At 36.2% G+C, this 20,874-nt stretch overlaps 1 protein-coding gene across 3 annotated transcripts in view; it reads right to left on the bottom strand.

Annotated features, from left to right (window-relative positions):
- CSMD3 (CUB and Sushi multiple domains 3) overlaps positions 1–20,874 on the bottom strand; it is a 710,218-nt gene that overhangs the window by 363,917 nt on the left and 325,427 nt on the right. For all 3 annotated transcript variants that reach the window (XM_035546237.1, XM_035546236.1, XM_035546235.1), the window contains one exon: positions 4,329–4,432. In XM_035546237.1, the coding sequence (XP_035402130.1) occupies positions 4,329–4,432 (104 nt within the window). The remainder of the gene's footprint in view (positions 1–4,328; positions 4,433–20,874) is intronic.

Consider the following 20,874-nt stretch of genomic DNA (forward strand, 5'->3'; position numbering starts at 1 on the left):
AATGCAATTCTAAATGTGTATCCTCTTTGCTGAATGGCATAGTGTAATAGTAAAAAGGACATATTCTGAAACTTGCAGTTTGATGTTTTCACAAAATTTTGCCTGAAATTTGGTAAAAGTTTATCAGCTAAAACAAAATGTTGAAAAGTAGCAATACATTTTCCATTCCTGTAAAACGAATCACAAGTACAAGACTGTATAAGAGTGAAAACTGTTTCTTTTTTTTCCCCAGTTCTAATCATTTTTAAAACTAGCTGAAACTTAAAATGGACTATTTAAAATATATCTTGCAGTTAATTTTACTTCTCCCCTCTGATCTTTTTTAGTTTGCTTCTTTATAAAATGCTCTGCTGTGGGAGGAACTCCTGTCAAATCCCACATCTGTGTTCACAGATGGAGCTACTACAAAGACTTGCCAGAATCAAACAAGTAACTAGACGGCCAAAATGATGTACTAACTGCTCATTCCCACACTAAGGGAAAGTGGTTTCAGACTTTGCCAAATTGAAAGATTAACAGGATGTTACTCAGAAACAACACTGTTGTAACAGCTAGCAGAGTTTTGTAACTGTCAATGGTGACTGACAGCAGACTTGGTGAATATTAAGACCATTGGGCATATTAATCTCTTTGTTGTGTCAGACAGAATTCCTATTACAAAAAAAAAAAAAAACAAACACTATTATTTCTATTTTCTGAAGTAAATTATAAATGCATATTTTTTAATATACATTTATTTTAGAAATCATATTTTTCAATGAAATAGTACATGGGGTAAAAATACAATTTGTAAATGCATTTTCTGAAAATAATCAAAAAAGAGAACACAGAAATCACTTGTCCTTGCTCTTTTACATCAGTATTTTAAGTTACACATTTTGAAAAATAGTTGTCAAATTCTTAACGGCTATAAATTCCTATAGCTCTTCATCATCAACTGAGTTGCTAATAAGCAGAGAAACTTCTCAACGAGGGAACGACTTTCTGCAAGACAGGTGTGAGTGTCTGAGACAGGCATCTAAGTAAACACAGCTTGAACAGAAAAGGTGCGTTCAGAAAAGCATTACAGTAATAAACATTCAAGTAACGATCTCTTTTTAGTAAAAGGATACAACTTGGACTTTCCTTTTTTTTTTTGGGGGGGGTGGGGTGGGGCAGATGTAGAGTTTTAATGGCATTTTATACATAGGATGTCTCCTGCCCTTCATCTCTGATTCCAGAGAGACATAGGTTATCTGTTATTTCTGCACCTGCAAGACCTGTGAAATATCCTATAGAGTTCTGTTTTAAGTGCTTAGTGATCCCTGTACAATATTTGGGAAGATTTTGGGGGCCATCGGTAAGATCAATAAGCTCAACTGTGATAGTTCTGATCACAGAATAACCAGTGAGCAATCCACTAGCAAATGAAAACAATACATGTGACTGAATGACTGATTTTACACTGCTATTTAATATTAATATATATATATATATATCTAACTAACTGGGGGGCTTTCTGCCTTCTACAGGATCCTCATAGTAATTATTCTTAAAAAAATATTTCTCTAGTTATCTACAGAACAGACTCACTTACATGTTAATACTTGCCGATTCTAAATAACTCTTTAATAAAATAAAATTATTTAGAATTCCTTTGTATGGATTACAAGTTTAATTCTGCAACTCCATCATTTTTCCCCAACATGGGTCTCATCATCAGACATACTTCTATAAAATATCATTAATGAAATAAAATTGGACCTTTAATTAAATAAAATTTACTACATTCATCAAAATTTAAAATATTTTTGTACTGTGACTCATTGTGTTAATTTAATTTAAATATCAATACTTCAGTTAAATGCTAGTAAGATTTGGTGAATTGCTGCTTAGTAAAAATGCTTTCCACCTGAGATGATAGTCAATATTGTTTAGGCATCTAAGAATAGAGTTTAGTAGCCTAAGACTATGTCAAATTGAATTATAGCACTTTAAGAAATATATTTTGATGGCTTGGTTCTGTTACCCTGTTTATAAAATAGAAATTACAGTAGTTCCCCACTTCTCAAAATTATTGTTAATAACAATTAGCACATCTAAAATCCTATGAAGAAACTTTACACTATCCTAAAGAATTTGCTCCTGAAATGCCTGTCCAAATACTGGTCTCCTCATGACATTGAAGGAACAGAAAAAGTACAGAAATCAATAAAAAATGGAAGGTCAGATGGTTTATTTTCTGAAGGATAAAAGGGAATTCATGATGAAAATCTGTAAATCCTGAAACAAATGTATTTTCTCCTCAAAGTTTTGTGATGAACAATATTAATTAGATGAAATTAGGAAAGAAAAAATGAAGGTAAACTGGCTCCTGAATATTCAAAACAATTTTTTGTTGTGTAAAGCTACAATATACACAAATAGTTTGAATAAATTTCCATTAGATATACTGCAAGGGCTGTCACTCTAAGGAATCCTACAGTTATCATTCTTTTATTATTATTATTATTATTACTAAATACATTTTGTAGTAAACATTTAGCACACCTGCTTCTGTTACGTGACCTGCTGTTTCAGCTTTTAACTTGTTTGAAATTCATCTATAGAACTGATGAACATAAGGTACTGACTGAGAGGTCAGTTTATTGAAAAATAAGAAATAAATATTATTTAGAATCACAGAATTCAAGGGGTTGGAAGGGACCTCGAAAGATCATCGGGTCCAACCCCCCTGCCAAAGCAGGTTCCTTAGAGCAGGCTGCCCAGGTGGGCCTTGAATATCTCCAGAGAAGGAGACTCCACAACCTCCCTGGGCAGCCTGTTCCAGTGCTCCGTCACCCTCACCATGAAGAAGTTCTTCCTCATGTTGGTGCGGAACTTCCTGTGCTCTATCTTGTGGCCATTACCCCTTGTCCTGTCCACACAAACCACTGAAAAGAGGTTGGCCAAATCCCTCTGTCTCCCACACCTCAGGTATTTATACACATTGAAGAGATCCCCCCTCAGTCTTCTTTTCTCCAGGCTGAACAGACCCAGGTCTCTCAGCCTTTCCCCATAGGGAAGATGCTCCAGGCCCCGTATCATCTTTGTGGCCCTCCACTGGACTCTTTCCAGGAGATCCCTGTCTTTTTTGTACCGGGGAGCCCAGAACTGGACACAGTTGACCAGGGCAGAGTAGAGGGGGAGGATCACCCCCTTTGACCTGCTGGCCACGCTCCTTTTAATGCACGCCAGGATCCCATTGGCCCTCTTGGCCACGAGGGCACACTGCTGGCTCATGAGCAACCTGTCGTCCACCAGGACCCCCGAGTCCCTCTCCTCAGAGCTCCTCTCCAGCAGGTCGTCCCCCAGCCTGTACTGATATGTTGGGTTGTTCCTTCCCAGGTGCAGGACTCTACACTTGCTCTTATTAAACCTCATTTGGTTTCTTCCTGCCCATCTTTCCAACCTGTCCAGGTCTCCCTGAATGGCAGCACAGCCTTCTGGCTTGTCAGCCACTCCTCCCAGCTTTGTGTCATCGGCGTACTTGCTGAGGGCAGACACTATTCCCTCATCAAGGTTGTCGATGAAGATGTTGAACAAGACCAGACCCAGCACCGACCCCTGGGGAACACCGCTAGTCACAGGTCTCCAGCCGGACTCTGCGCCACTGATCACCACCCTCTGAGCCCGGTCAGTCAGCCAGTTCTCAACCCACCTTACTGTCCACTCCTCTATCCCACACTTTCTCAGCTTTGCTATCAGGATGTCATGGGAGACAGTATCAAAAGCCTTGCTAAAGTCAAGGTAGATGACATCTACTGCTCTCCCCCCCATCTACCCAGCTGGTGATGCCATCATAGAAGGCAACGAGGTTGGTCGAGTGAGTGTTCTGGACTGAACACAACCCCTGTTCCCCTGGGCCGCTCAGGTGGAAGACACAGAAGAGGGTGGATGGTAGGGAAGGTGTTTTTGGTTTGTATTAGTTTCTCACTGTTCTTGTCTGTTAGTAATAGGCAATCAATGATATTAATCTCCCTGCATTGAGCTTGCTTTGCCCATGATGGTAATTGGTGAGCAATCTCCCTGTCCATATCTCAACCCTTATGCCCTTTTTTATGATATTTTCTCCCCCTCTTAGTTCCAGGACAGCCAGTGAGAAAACAGCTGTGGTAGAGTTTAGCTGTCAATCAAGGTGAAACCACCAAATGTACTTCACCACCACGCCACCTTCAATCACTTTTCAGAATCTCAGTAAAATTATTTTTTATTGGGATTCAACTGACTGTAATCACTATTAACTCTCATCAAAATTCACATTAATGATATTCTGTAATGTATATAAACTGTAAATACAAAAGACTTACACTTGAAGCACAGTTTTAGGATCACCCACTTCTCCTCCATCACCAATTGTCAGTGTGTCATAGCCGATCTCCAGATCAAATTCTTCAAAATTTATCTGTATGACCTAGGAAATAAAATAAGCAAATGTATTTTAAAAATACAGAAATGACCTGAGAAATGCCTGTAAATAAACTTTTCAGCACTATAAGAAAAAGACGATTTCAAATTAGTAATTTTATTTAACTTTAGAATATCTTACAATAAATTATTGCAATTAACCCAGGCTTACTTCATGAAATGCAAAATTATAATAATTTTAAGGTATCATCTCTGGTATCACTCTGCTGACCTCCTCAAAGTACTGTCATTTCACTTATTTATGCAGTTGTTACATATTTAATACAATACTGAATAATTGCATTACATTTTGATTAAGATGTAGTCAAAGGGCAACATAATTAATTGTATTTCGTGCAATACAGTTGTCTTCAAACAGCAACTGAATAATTGCACTTTGTTGAATAAATGCAGTAAAGGTGCAGAACATAATTTATACCTGACATCTGGCTCAAGCGGCATAATGCTGGATCCAAGGTATAAACCAATTTTTAATGAAAAATGCAACCTTCAGGAGCACAATTTTATTTTATATCCTGTAATCTAAACTTCAATATGCATATTTAATGCTTGAAGGATGAAAATTTCAGCTCTATTTAAAGAATACAATGAGTATTTCAATTAGAGCAAAATTCAACCATATTGTTAGAAAAGAAACATATTTCTACACCTATCTATTAAGCATACATACTCTTTCTTTATGAAAATAACAAAAGTTCCGCAAATATTCATATATACAAAAATGACAGAAGGCCTATGTACAATAATTTTTAATACTCATGTCTATAATAAATGGTCTTTAATTATTGTTATAAGTGTGAACTAAGAATGTGCTTGAGGTGTGGAAGTAATTTTGATGGATAACTATTGAGTCATTGACAGCTCATGCTACTGCTATGTTACACTGGGGTTCTAATAAGTGTTTGAAAAAGGACATATTTTTATGATCTTTCTGAAAATATATTTTAAATCACCTGTTACTTTTCTTGGCCCCAAAATATTATGAGAAATAACAATAGAATTGGGAAAGAATATATGGAAGTGGAAGACAAAAGCCAGTACAGGCAAGTTGGAGAAACTGATGTATGTTGCAAGGAATGTAACATGTTCCAAAGGAAGGAGGAACTCTTTTCCTTACATGTGTAAATAGGAGCATATGTACAGTGAGGAAGTGTACACAGTTTACTCAACGTATTCATATATGCAAACATGCATGTTTATGTGTATGCATGTGTGTTATACCCCATGAAATATAGTCAGCTACAGATAGTTAAGCACCAGATGGAGGGGAAAAGGAAAATTGAGTAGACATTTAGCTGCTTTATTCTGATTGAGTAAAGTAGACAAAATCTTCCTAACATAAAAACAATATTCTGGATAGCTTGTATTTTTCTAAGAATTTAAAGCTTGCCATAAGAATTTAAACTGAAATCCATAACTAGATTTAAGGTCGATACATATCTCATTTATTTTTTTTATTTTAAAAAAAAAAGTCTTAATTTCTAGCCCATCTTTAAATTATGTTCAATTATATGTACTGTTACATCAGAAGAGGACAAAAGCTAAACGACAACATGGGAGTTTTGGGACAAATAATGTTAGTATTGAAATCAATTTGAACATATATATTTTGCTTATTAATAGTCAAATAGATTTGCCTATCAATATCAAGACATGCTATATGTGTTCCCTATGCCATAAGGGAACAAGAAATCTAAGATATAAAGAAAAAAATGTATAATCGGTTCATCCAGCTAAATCCTCATCCTGTGTTCCACTAAAGATAAAAAGACCTAATCTCACTATCATGTATTTCTAGGTAAATGCAACAGTAAACAGTAACTGATTTTTAAAAATTTAATATCCTAACAGATAATTCATATTCATTGGATACAGCCACATTTATGGAAAGCCTCCGTCTTTCTGTAACTGAATTACTTGACTTTAAGTGTCAGAATGCTAAAACAGCTTTTCATTAGAAGAATTAACAATACTTAATACTTGCCATACTTCACTGGAAAGGAGAGGACTGAGGATGAGGAAAAATATAAGATGTTCCTTTGCAAGAGTTTCATGGGTTTACTTAGGGCTGAAACAAATATATTTCTTTATCGATGACATTACAGTTCAAAATATTTTATTTATTTCACTGGAAAAAAGTATGATTTCTCCCATTATTTAATAACGTTGCTCAGAAATAAAGAAGTAAGAGAAACTCCATGAAAATTTTCTAGCTGGTAAGGAATTATGATGGAATATGAAAAAATAACTGTGGTTTTTGTTTGTTTGTTTGTTTGTTTCCAAATAACAGGTTTCAGCTTGAGTCTACATGTCTCCGGTGAATCCCTGAGTTATTTACTTACTAGATTATTGGCTGTTCTCATGTAATCTCTCATTCTTTTGCAATCTGACACTCTTTTCTGAGACAAAGAATGCTTTTATTTTCACTCAAAATGGATATACAGGAAAAAAAAAGTTTATTTCTTGCTTTTCTTGCATTAAATTCTTTCAGAAGAGCCTGTTTTATTAGAAGATTTGTAACCCACTCTATTTGTAACTCACCTAAAACTGCCATAACAGGAAAGGTACAAATTTGAAAAGTGTACCTGTATAGAGCCATACATGCATTTCTGGGATTTCATGCTGTGCTGTTCCTTTTTGACATGCCAAGTACACAATATACAATATAAAATGTACTTGAAATCTTTGCAAGTGTGTCTGAACGGCAAGAAAATAAATACTCTGAGCAATAAGACATATCCTCAGAGTCCTTGTTTTACAATGTATGATTTAGTTTGATCAGACCCCGAGATGATCAGAGCTGGCATTGTACTGATTATTCCCTTCAGAATACTGAGCAGGTATTTTGATGATAGCATATAGAGTTGAGGATGGTGAATCCTTTCAAAATAAGAACTGAGGTTTAGGTAAAATAACTGAATAACATAAATCTTTGTAGTAAACACACCTGAAAAGGTGATAGTTCTGTAAATGGCAGACCGAAGTTAGGTGGCATCCTTGAATTAACATGAGAGTAATACAAGGTAATTCTAGATTTTAGTCTGCTATTATTTATGAGGATAAATAAATACTTCAGAAAAAACTGTGCTGATTTATTACTATATTCTCCATATTTTTAAACAAGATCAGCATTACTAAATTGTGCCTTTGATCTAGGTACTACATAGACAGCAATCAGAGGCACAGGGACTGATGTTCTTCATATATAAATTCAAGTAAAGTATTTTTTTCCAATTTTTCAGAGCAATGTGGAAGCAGTATTAATGGAAATGAGATATGGCCTGAAAAAGGTTGCAGGCCCCTGCAGGAGCAGGCCCCGGGCCGGAGCTGCAGCCTGTGGAGAGGAGCCCACACAGGAGCAGGGGATCTGGGGGGAGCTGCCGCCTGTGGGGGACCTGTGCTGGAGCAGATTGTTCCTGGGGGATGGACCCCGTGGTACGGAGCCATGTGGGAGCAGTTCTTGAGTAACTGCTGTCTCTGGGAAGTCTAGACACTGGAGCAGGGGAAGAGGACAGCCACAAAGAGATGAAGCATTATGGGCAGACTGTAACACCCATTCACAGTTCTCCTGTGCCACTCAGGGGAGGAGGTGGAAGTGCATGGATGCGGGGGGAAGGTGTTTAGAGTTTTCTTTTTGTTCTCACTGCTCTAGTCTGTTATCAATGAATGATATTGAATTATATGTATACATGAATTACATTAATCTCCCTTACACTGAGTCTGTTTTGTTCATGACAGTAACTGGGAGGTGAACTCCCTGTCCTTATCTCAACCTGTGAGCTTTCCTTTCATCGTATTTTCTCCCATTCTGTTGAGGAAGGGGAGTTGAGAGAGTGGCATGGTGGACCTTAGTTATCCATTGAAAAGCACCACACTATCCTGATACAGACTAATTATATTTTGAATTTTATGTCAGATTAGTTTATTCCAGGATATTATTAACCATGTTTCTAGAGACTACTACCATGGAAAAAATGAATTATTTTACGTTCCTCCAAATATATAAAACCAACAAATTTGTATAAAAATGCATATACTGAGCTGTGCACTCCTTATTCACTAAAATAAAGAGAAAAGTAGCTAAATGGAAGGCAATATTCTTTCTCCATGCTGGACTGCTTTTGCTGTTTACAAACCCAGCAGCAATAAACAATTTATAATTCATAGATTCACAGAATCATTTCGGTTTGAAAAGACCTTCACGATCATCAAGTCCAACTGTTAACCTAGCACTTCCAAGTCAATCACTAAACCATGTCCTTAAGCACTACATCCACATGTCTTTTGAATACCTCCAGGGATGGTGACTCAACTACTTCTCTGGGCACCCTGTTCCAATGTCTCACAAACCTTTCAGTGAATAAATTTTTCCTAATATCCAACCTAAATCACCCCTGGCACAATTTGATGCCATTTCTTCTTAGCCTATCATTTGTTGCTTGGGAAAAGAGTTCAAATCTGACCCCAACTGGCATTAATTGTTGAATTAAATTTATAAACCCCAAAACAAATAACAAAAAGATGGTAATACTAATGATAACTATCAAAAATATAAAGAAAAAAAAATTATCATAAAATTATGATGTTAAACTTTATTCTCCAATAACTTTGTAAGCACTCCTCCAAAGGAAAAATGCACAGATCTAATGTCTAAAACACTTCAGTAGACCTATCACATTTTTTGCCTTGGAATACAACATCCTTTGGAACCCACTCATTGGGCAAAAACTAGTTTGCTACTCAGACTCAGAAGTAACACATCAGAAGACTTTTCTTGAAAGTTAATGTCTAAATTTAGACCTTCCCACAGTTCTTCTGAAGGAGAACATGCTTACATGGATGTGTTCCAGACAGCAATCTTTCCAGACAATTGTTCGATATTGTCTAGTTCCTAATGGAACTAGTTCCTCAAAGATTTTTTCAAGAAAATTAGTATTTCAGATGGAAAAAAAAAATACATATATATATATAAATGTTTTTAAATTTTAAAACATATGAAGCAAAATGGTGTGTAACAGAAGTTTATGTGCATCAGAACTGCTTCTGAAGGGGAAGTGTAAAGATTTAAAGTTGTATGTATTTCCATATGTGCATCTGTTATCCTAAAGCTTCCAATGCAAATGTAACTCTAAAAATATTTTTGGATATGTAGTAATATTTTCACTCCATAAAATCTGTCATTTTTACCAGTAAAATAAGTATGAAGATATTTCTAAAAATGGTACAAATCTCTTCTCCTCAGAAGAGTACTTAAAAATTAAGCTAAGATATAGCTTAAATAAGCTGTATCTTAAGACAATATTAAGAAATGAATTTGAAATAAAATATCCTGCCAAGAATACAATATAATTACACACAATTTTGCTGCATACTGCACATAATTGAATGACTGAAAATATCCAGGAGCTGCTAGCAGCTGTGTAGCATAATAATTTCATTTGCTCTTCGGTAGCTACCTACTACATGAGCAAAACGTAACCCAAAATGAAAGTCTAAATATTAAGCACTTCTGTCCTTTTATTTATTTATTTTCAACATCAGAGGGGAAGAGAAAAGGGGGAAAAAAGGAGACAGAAAATTTGGAGATTTATAAAACATTACAGGAAAAGGTTACTCCTTCCAGAAGACAAATACTCACTAGCTCATCCTACCACATTGCTGAGTCAATTTGTTAGCAATAGGACTCAACTGCAGGCATCTACAGTGCAAACATCAGTATTTGGTGTAGGTTTATTCATAACCAGTGAAAATATGTGTAGAGTGTAATCTATTTCACCAGAAGGCAGGTAACACACACTAGATCGAGCATAGTCTAGAAGTACCTATTTCTCTTTCTTGAATATAAAGTGAGACTAGGCATTTTTGAATGTGTACCTACACTGTGGACATCTAAAATGGAATTAACTTGCATAAATATATTAATGTAGTACCATCTAAGATGCAGTGAAGAAGCCAAAAGAAACACAAAACTGGCAGATACCAGAACTCTTTCGGGCAGGCTGATGGAGACCAGATAGGTTTATCCCGGAGTATTTTATGTTATTGGTTGCCAGGAATTTCAACCCTCCAGACAGCAGATGAGTTCTGTTTGCAGAATGATACATAATGTCATTTATTTCTTATGGTTCTTTAAAAAGACATTTTGTTTTGAGTTGGTTTGGTTTCTTGGTTTTTGGTTTTAACTCCAATATTAATGATAAATTTAATTAAATTAATTTTCCATGGAGGCTAATCCTGCAATCAGTTATTTATAAAAATCCTTTAGTTATATTTGCTTTGGAGCTACAATCTTTGAAAACAAATGTGTAGTCCTTTCTCATTTGAGACCAAATACTATTAGATAGTCTTACAAGGGAAGAATAGTACATTAAAACAACAGCATGAAAAGACTATACTCTCATTTTTTAATTGTATAGTTTTCTGTTTGCACAAAACTATAACTTCTATTGTGCCTGTGCACATTCACAACAGTGTTTCAGGGACTGATTAACCAGAGGAATACAGCCTCAACATTTAATGTAGTCCCAATACAAAGAAGAATTCTACAAAACAGAAATAATCTTGTAAATAAGGCCTTCAACGAAGAAATAATAGTAATGAATTACACAACTTAATTCAGCTATCAATATAGCACCCACAAAGGGAAATAAAGGATGGCAAACAAATCATTAAGGAGACACTCTGGTTTAAACTTAAGTCAGTGCATTTAATGTGTTCCCCATCACATAAATTATAGAACTTTAATATTATAAAATAGAATATATATGTATTTTTTTTCCTCTAAGCAAATCTTTCAGATTGGATATTGCCATATTTTCTCACTTTAAACATCTTAACCTTTGCAAATACTATTTAATCATACCTCTAAAAAATTACTAGTGTGTTTAAGTAAAAGTAAGTTATTTCCACTTGCTTTTATTGAGCCACTAGAAAATAAGATAGATACATTTTTTGATCTGGACCCTGGAGGAAATGACTAGTAACTAACTTTAGGCTGGTATGGGAATCAAATTTGTACCTAGAAGACAGTAAGAGAAGTTAGATTTGGAAATTCCAGCTGTTTTTCTAGTGCCAAAACATCTAACGTTGATCCATAAAGAAATCAATTTCTGCAAGCATTATCTTTCGAAACGAAAAAACGAACAAAAAAGGTATGATCAAAATATACTAGCAACAGCAAGAACTCCACCCCAGTCAAACATGTGCAAGATACTTACTTTCATCACTTTCCACTGTTACTCCAGAATAACAGCATCAACCAAACAAACAAAACTATAGATTGATGCCCATCCTTTGCTCAACAGTCAAAACAAATTCTCTGTTTACCTTCTTCACTGGAAAAAGCAAAACCAAACAACAAGATGAAAATACATGTTGTTTGTATCTGTATGTCCTTGAATGCCCTCAGTGTGGTTAATTGCTTTTGTGCTGAGGATGTCGGACTACTTCTCATTTAGTAAATGATGTACATTTATACCAGATGGTATGAGGTAATGAAATTATGCCATCTGATTGATCATTTTACCTCCATAATTTTCCATAGAATCATAGGTCCGTCAACAATATAACCATATTATTGTATCTTTCATTATGGAAGAATAATTTCAGTAAGAAATGTATCATTTATTATAAAAATGAGGTATAGTTTTATTTAACATTAATATTACCAAAATGTAATCAACTAAAATTAGGCGTCTAATAAAAAATGATCACTTTCACTACCTTCACAGATAGTGCTTTTGCACAGATAAGCTATTTGGAGAGGAATTCATCTTGCTTATTTTGGACATTTCTCTTAGGATACGTAATTAATCAGGATGTTAGAATTCATGTCTCCAGTGAAACTAATATCTCTTCATTAACTTTAAAGAGAGCCTAAAATAAAAGGTCTACCAGCTATGGCACTTAACTTTTTGTTGACAAGTTAGATGACATTGATATGCACCAAGTCTTTCTCTCCCATAAAATCATCCCTCCACATCTTCTTCACTGCAGTTGTGAAAAAGATGAGGATGATTGTATGTAGAATGATGTGTTAATTATTTCATATTGCATCTAGCTGAATATGACTCCCTATCCGGGTAGCATTTGATACTTTAGCATAACAAAGAAATGAAAGAAACTGTAGATTTTAGAGAAAGGTAAGTAAAGATAAAATTGCTTGTTACTTATGAGGTACAGAAACATGTCTATATTCTTAAAAAGAAATGTACATCCCAAGTTGGACACAGCTAACCTAAGATAACAATTGTTTTCTTAAGAGGACAAGATCAGAATAGTAACGAGGTCAGCTGTAAACTAAAAGGAGAAAACAGTTTTGAAATATCTCTAAACATTACTATACAACAAAAAAAAAAAAATATATGCCGGAGATCAAAAGGCCAAGAATTTGAAGTTTACAAAAGCCAAGACATTATATTTGGAGCCAATGATTTCAACACAAGAAAGGGAGACAGGGATGGCCCAGGTAGCCTAAAAAGTATAATTAGAGAAGACCTTTATAGATTATGGTAATAGGCACAAGCAGCTAAATATATATATATATATATATATATATATATATATATATATATATAAAGCAACAATAAAAAGAATTCATGAACATCCTTCCGTCATAAAACTAAGTTCAATGTCAGAGTTGAAAAATAAAATAAAAATAATTGTTCTGTAAGAGTACTGCAATCATAAGAAGGCTGAAGGCTTCTAATTAACTTGTCCCTCCTGTTCTCTCATTCAGTAGTTTATTAAAATCAACATCCCTGTAAGCAGCATAAAATCTGCCCTTTATCATCCCTCTGAGAGTAAGCAGTCTGATCCAAAACAAAACAGAGACGTCAGTGACTGATGCCAGCCTAACCTACAGCACGTGCTAAACATTCTCAAGGGGACAAATGCAGGAGTGATATTAGTGACTTATGTCTCAGTGGATGTGGCTCCCCTTCAAGCATTCCCTTCAGTTCACAATGTGAATGGTGCCATTAGCCTTTACAGAAGCCACTTCACAGAAAATAAATAGGCCTATCAAACTATGGGTAGCTCAATTTTCCCATAAGATATCAGCAAAAGGTGTATACAGAGCAGAACACTTTACAATATAAAGATCACTCACAAGAGCAACCAAGTGAATTCAAGTGTGGAGGAAAGATATAAGTCTTTGTGCCAGAAAGTCATCAAACAAAATAGACTAAACATACCAACTGTTTGTAGTGCATGAATTAGAAACTTTCTAAAGAATTATCTGGGCCATAGACATTAATGTCTTTTTAAAAGTTCTAGCTATGTTTGTATTCAGAGTGTACAGTAGAAATAACTTGGACCACTTTTAGGAACCTATAGAACTAAACTGAACTAAAATTCAGGTTCAGCCTTTAATTCTACCTAAAGATTTAAATAAAGGCAGTGTTAATTCTTCAAAGTCAAGTTATGGCTAGACCTTAAAATTGCTGTTGGCCAAAAGAGAAACAGTTATTCCTGTTCCAGTTATTGCAATAGGTGTGATCTCTCATCTATCCCTTATGGGGAGATATTTTCACAACGTAAAAGAGATGCTACCAGCACCACACAACCATTCGCTCACTCTCCCAAAGTGGGATGGAGGAGAGAATAAAAAAATTATAATATTAATAATAAAAAAAAGGTTGAATTTGTGGTTAGAGATAAAGACATTTTAATAGGACAGAAAAGAAATGGAAAATAATAACAACAATAATGACAAAAGAATACACAAAACAAGCGATGGACAATGCAATTGTTCACCACCCACTGACCAATGCCCAGCCAGTCCCCAAACAGTGGCAGACCCCACCCCTGGCCAACTCCTCCAAGTTTCATTGTTCAGTATATTGTCGTATAGTATGGAATGTCCCTTTGGCCAGCCTGGCTCAGCTGTCCTGGCTGTGTCCCCTCCCAGCTCCTTGTGCACCCCCAGCATTTTCACTGGCAGGACAGTGTGTGAAAGCTGAAACGTCCTTGACTTTGTGTAAGCACAGCTCTGCAACAGCTAAATCATCAGTGTGTTATCATCATTACTCTCATCTTAAACCCAAAAACCAAAGTACCATAAACCACAGTAAGTACCATACCAGCTACTAGGAAGAACATTAACTACCTCAGCTGAAACCAGGACAACAGGGCTCATACACTCACAGAAATTGCAGGAAGGAAAACAAACAAACAAAAAGTTTAGTTAGATAACATCCACAATAACTAAGGAAATGCATCTGTCTTCCTCTCATAATGAAAACAGAGACATAGTAAAATTGAAGGATTGGAGGACAAGTCATTAATCCGTTTGTGATTACGTTATCTTTTTTTTTTTCCCCTCCAAATCTGACTATTTATTTCACAATTTCTCTCCAACGCTTAAACCACAGCACATCCATATACCTCCTGACTCCAACTCCTCCTTCATCAATTGATTCCATTCCCTCACTACCAAATCTGCTAAACTCCTGTCTCAGAAATATTGGATTGTTTTCTATGCTTTTATTCCAATAAGACAATCTCCTTTCTCTCCAAATGTGTTTCTAATATATATATATATATATATGTATATATATTAAACTGCTTTATGCATATTACTGTCATTTTTAACTGGATCAAAATCATAGAAACATAGAATGGCTTGGGTTGGAAGGGACCTTAAAGATCATCCAGTTCCAATCCCACTGCCATGGGCAGAGATGCCACCCAATAGATGAGGTTGCTCAGGGCCCCATCCAACATAGCCTTAAACAACTCCACTGATGGGGCATCCACAACTTCTCTGGGCAACCTGTTCCAGTGCTATACCACCCTGTGAGTAAAGTATTTCCTCTTAATAACTAATCTTGATCTCCCCTCTTTTAGTTTAAAACCATCCCCCCTTGTCCTATCACTACATACCCATGTAAAAAGTCACTCTCCATCTTCTTTATAAGCCCCTTTAAGTGCTGAAAGGACAAAATGAAGTCTTCCAGGAGCCTTCTCTTCTCCAGGCTGAACAACCCCAGCTCTCTTAGTCTTTTTTCATAGGAGAGGTGCTCCAGTCCTTTGATCATCTTCATGGCAGCCCTCCTCTGGACTCTCTCTAATTGACTGACATCCTTCTGGGTGCTCCAGGCCTGGAAGCAGCACTGCGAGTGGGACCTCACAAAGGCAGAATAGAGGTCCCCTTTCCACAACCTGCTGGCCACTCCTCTGTTGATGCAGCCCAGCCTGTAGTTGGCCTTCTGGGCTGCAAGTACACACATGCTGGCTCATACCAAAACCCCAAGGTCCTTCTCTAGGGAGCTACTCTCATTGCATTTTTCTCCCTGTCTGTACCCATGTCTGGGATTTCCCCAACCCAGGTGCGGCACTTTGCACTTGGACTTGTTGAACCTCATTAGGTTTATGTGGGCACACTTCTCAAGCTTGTCCAGATCACCTTGGATGGCATGGCTTTCTTCTGTTGCATCAGCTGCACTACTCAGCTTGGTGTCATCTGCAAATTTGCTGAGAGTTCACTCAATTTCATTAAGTCATTGATAAAGACATTAAACAGCAAATGATTTTGAATGATATGGAAGAATAGCAGCAATAAAACTAAAAAGCAATTCAATAGCTTATGAACAGGAGTGAAGTATTTTACATCTCCTAGTTCCATATATAATAAATTATCTTCTTTTGATAAATACAGCACCAGATTTTCTTTATCCACAAATAACATGGAAGAAAAACTGGATTATGGTTAAAATATATAGTTAAGAGTGAGCTTAAATATTATCATATTTTCTGATCATTTCATTGACTGAAACACCTGCAGTATATCTTGACAACAGGCTTAGGAAAAGCCAAGTTTGAGACATTTGATTTTAAAAAGAGCTATCGTGTTGTTTGTTCAAACAGGTCTGACTAAAACAGACATCATGAAATGAGTGTTTGATTTCATGGTAAACTACCCAGCCTGCCTGAGATTTATACTGTCAACATGAATAAATATGCATGGCAACTGGGTTTAAGCTTGATGAGAAGCTTAGGAAATGTTCCACCGACAATAGTTAATGAGATAACACAGCTGTGGTAAATTAAATGTAAACATTCAGCTTTTTTTGCTGAGTTTATTTCACATATTTTGGCTTTGCCTAAAAAGCACACAAACAGAAATGCAAAGATGAAATTTTTACAGGAGGGAAACAGCAACATCGTGACATAAGGAAGGAGTAGGGAAAGAATGGAATATAAAATATTTGACAGCCACAGAAAGACCTAGCAAATATACATATATATATATATATATATAAGAGAAACAAAAAATGAACAACCAACTCCCAACTCTCAGAAGCAAATCATTATTGATTTCAAAATTATTTTGACGTGGAATAGATAAAAGGTGAACACTGGCAAACTGTTGAAACATTCAGGATACATTTACCTATTTATTCAGATAGTAAGAATACTTTTATGCATTAAATACACTGAATATAAAATATAAAATATGATGGTGACAAATGAACAGTAACATAGGATATGATCATGTCAAATTTCTTTTTATATAAATTCCTGTCAAGTACAATTAACAGAAGAACCTATTTTTAAATTTGATGTTGTATGTTTAATTTCTCCTTAAAATTTTTGGAAAACAGCTTGATATGTTTTTAAAGAATCTCTTTTGCTTATTTTTCTGCTTCCTTGTGGTGAATTTTATGTGGTGTGAATACGTCTGAGATCTGTCAGAAAGGCTGTCATTCTAGCACTGATGCTTTCCACAGCATTTCTATCACTGTGGATTACAAAAAAATCAACAAGTATAATTTGTAAGATTTGAAGTCTGGTTAACTTTAGCCCTAGTTCTGATCTCACTTAAGTTTTAGCCTGTTATTAAATCTAGACTAAGCATTTTATAGCCCATCCTTATGAAGAACAAAATCAAGAATCAAAACTGACACTCTCATCCCACATGCTATTTAAGCTAAACAGCATGAACTAGGTTTTACTGCAGCCCAGCAAGTATGATTTTTTCCATTACTAGTAAAAGCCTTCAGGATTTGTACTGACCTGACAAGAAGCATCTCTGCATTATTTGGTTTTCTCTTGGCCAAAGCTGGTTTTAGCATGCTTAAGCTGTGATAACAATTCACAGCTGTGAATTTGTCTCACTAGAAGCAAGAGTTGATACTTTGATTTACAGAACCAAAGAAACATAGGAACTAAGGCTGTGTCACCAGACAGCCCAATACAGAAAATCTTGCAATGCTCCTAACAAAATGAAACTTTTTCCATGATTCTATTCTGTAAGTTCAGGGAAAAAAAGAAAAAGAAAAAAAAAAAAAAAGGAAGAAAAAAAAAGCCTTTGCATGAGCTCAATCCACCCAGCATTTTCTTTTGTAAAATGAGGTGCTATTTACTGCATGAAATTTTAAAGACACTTTCTTCAAATCATTAGATTCTTCTACCTATAGCTTTCCCATACAAAGCTCTAAATAAAACAAGTCTGATCTATGCTTCTCTCTTCAGAGGTTGCAAACTGCTATTTCCCTTTAACAAAGGCTGTTAGTCCATGAATAAAGCAAAACTTTGTTACTAGTCACATGGAGAACAGGGCCAAACAGGACCTGAGAGAAAGACAGCCCTGGAGCAAGTGTAAGTAACTGTAAAATTCAGCCTGTAAACTGCTTTCTGTGCATACAGTTCATATCTGAGACAGACTAAATGAAATGTGATACCATAGAAAATTATAACCAATATTTCCAGCTATTTCTTGATAAGAACTATAACTCTAACCTAGATGAAACCAGGACAAAATAGAAGTGTTCTTTCCTTTTTCCAGTCACCAGGGACTTCACCTGACTGCCAGAACTTTTCATGTGTGATGGAGAGAGGCCTGGAAACTACATCAGCCAATTCCCTCGGGACCCTGGGATGCATGTCATCAGGCCCCATAGATTTGTACTTATTTAGATTCATCAGGTGGTCTCGAACCTGCTCGTTGCTTACACTGGGTGGGATTTTGCTCCCCCAGCCTCCATCTACAGGTTTAGGGAAATGAAAGACTTAGGAAGCCTGACTGGCAGTAAAGACTGAGTCAAAGAAGTTGTTGAGTACTTCAGCCTTCTCCGTGTCTGTCGTTAAGAGTTCAAAATGAATGATGAAACTACATGACGAGTTTGTACAACATCCCATGAGATATCCAAGTATCATTTCCCTAACTAGATGTGAGAGATGTAATGAGGTTGAATCCAAACTGAGAAAACCTTATTCTCGTTTCTGTGCAGTTATATTTCCTATGGACTCAAGGGATTAACAATATGAGAATCACAGTTCAGGCCAAAGCATCAAATTTTCAATTCTGTTCTGTATTTAATGTACCACAGAGAGGCACATGTTGAATGTTCTTTCAGGCAAATCTCTGTAACCCTAGCTTTGGCATTTTAGATCCATTTTTTGAGAGTAATAATGAAAGATTTATAAGGAGGTCTCCATTTGACATTACATTCCCTACATGAGGTATATATTTTTAGATAGACTGACAACTACATATATTCAAAATTAAGGAAAGAATGCAATATTTATCAACTTAATGACAAAACTCATAAACAGTTAAGTAAAACATACACAGATAGGTAGAAACCCATAGACTGATATAAAAATTTGAGAAAAATATGTTTAAAATATTCTGTTTGATGCTCGTCACATTTTATATACATTTTTTAATGATGATTTGACCACATTGTGGCATGCAGTGCATTGTTCCTTATATGTTGTCAAGACAGTTTATCTCATTTTAATATTTGCCAATTTTTAAAAGCAATAATAATAATAATTAAATACGTAGAACAGATTTTCACACCAAACAAAATAATCCATTGTGCTGTATTTTGCCATACATTTCCCATACATACATACATATGACCTCCAGTTTAAATTAATCATGTTGGACAGCTCATAGCAAATAGGTCTGCTACTAGCATGCTACACTTTTGTATACATTCACATACAGTTTTAAAGCCAAGATACTCTTTCTAACCAGACAGTAAAAGGTATAGTAACATTAAAAAAAAAAAAGACACAAAAAAAGTTTTGTTTAAAAATATGTAATGAAAATATATTTACTTTTAAGAGCTTCAGAGAGGAGGCATCCCTTCTTTGTTTTCTCTAGCAAGGGACATGAGTGGAACAAGAGGTTCTATATGTATGTCAGCAATAAAAAGAAAATGAAGGGAGCTAAGGTCTCTGCACTAATGGAGCAGGTCACATGGTGACAAAGGACACGGAAAAGACTGATATACTGGATGCTTTTTGCACTTCTGTCTCACTGAATTCAGGAATTACAGAACCCTGAGATCAGACGGAAAGTGTGGAGAAAGGAAGACTTTCAGAAGAAGAAGATCAATTTAGTGAAAATTTAAACTAATTGGATATACAAAGGTGGTGAGGGAACTGATGAGGGAAGGTGCACCACCTGACCCATTGTTTCTTAACAGGGAAGGTCTCATGGGTGATGGTTGGAGGCTGTCTTGGGCATGGTGATAATGAGATGACAGAATTCTCAATCCTTGCAGAAGCAAGAAGGGTGGTTACCAGAACTGCTACTTTAGATTTTCAGAGGGCAGATTTTGGCCTATTTAGGGAACTGTTTGAAAGAGTCCCTTGGGAGGCAGTTCTGAAGGGTGAAGGAGTGAAGGGAGGCTGGGCATTCTTCAATAAAGAAATCTTGAAGGCATAAGAGCAGGCTGCCCCTAGGTGCCGAAAAACAAGACAGAGCAAAAAAAGACCAGCATGGCTGAACAGAGCTTCTTCTGGAACTCAGGAAGAAAAAAAGAGTTTATGACCTTTGGAAGAAGGAGCCAGCAACTCTGGAGGACTGCAAACATGTTGCAAGGTTATGCGGGGACGAAACTAGAAGAGCCCAAGCCCAGATAGAATTTAACTTGACTATGGCAGTAAAAGACAATTTAAAAAGTTTTTATAAATGCATAAACAACAAAAGGAGGGCTAAGGAGAATCTCCATCCTTTATTGGATGGGGGGGAGGGGGGAGGGGAGAGAAGAGAGAGAGAGAAAAAGACAGCAGATGAGCAAAAGGGGAGTAACTTAATGTGCTCTTTATGTCAGTCTTTATTAGTAAGACTAATCCTTCTCAGGGTACCTATCCTGCTGAGCTGGAAGACAGAGACAGGGAGCAGAATAAAGCCATTATAATCCAAGATGAAATGGTTAGCAACCTACTACACTCCTTGAACACATACAAATCTACAGGGCCAGATGGGATTCGTCCAAGGGTACTAAAGGAGCTGGCAGAAGTGATTGCCAAATTACTTTCAACAATTTATCAGCAGTCCTGACGATCAGGGGACGTCTTAGTTGACTGAAGATTAGTAACTGTGACACCTATCTACAAGAAGGGCAAGAAGAAGGAAACATAGAATTAAAGGCCTGTCCATCTGACCTCAGTACCAGGGAAAGTCAT

This window comes from Cygnus atratus, chromosome 2, assembly GCF_013377495.2.
Source record: "Cygnus atratus isolate AKBS03 ecotype Queensland, Australia chromosome 2, CAtr_DNAZoo_HiC_assembly, whole genome shotgun sequence".
Taxonomy (NCBI): domain Eukaryota; kingdom Metazoa; phylum Chordata; class Aves; order Anseriformes; family Anatidae; genus Cygnus; species Cygnus atratus.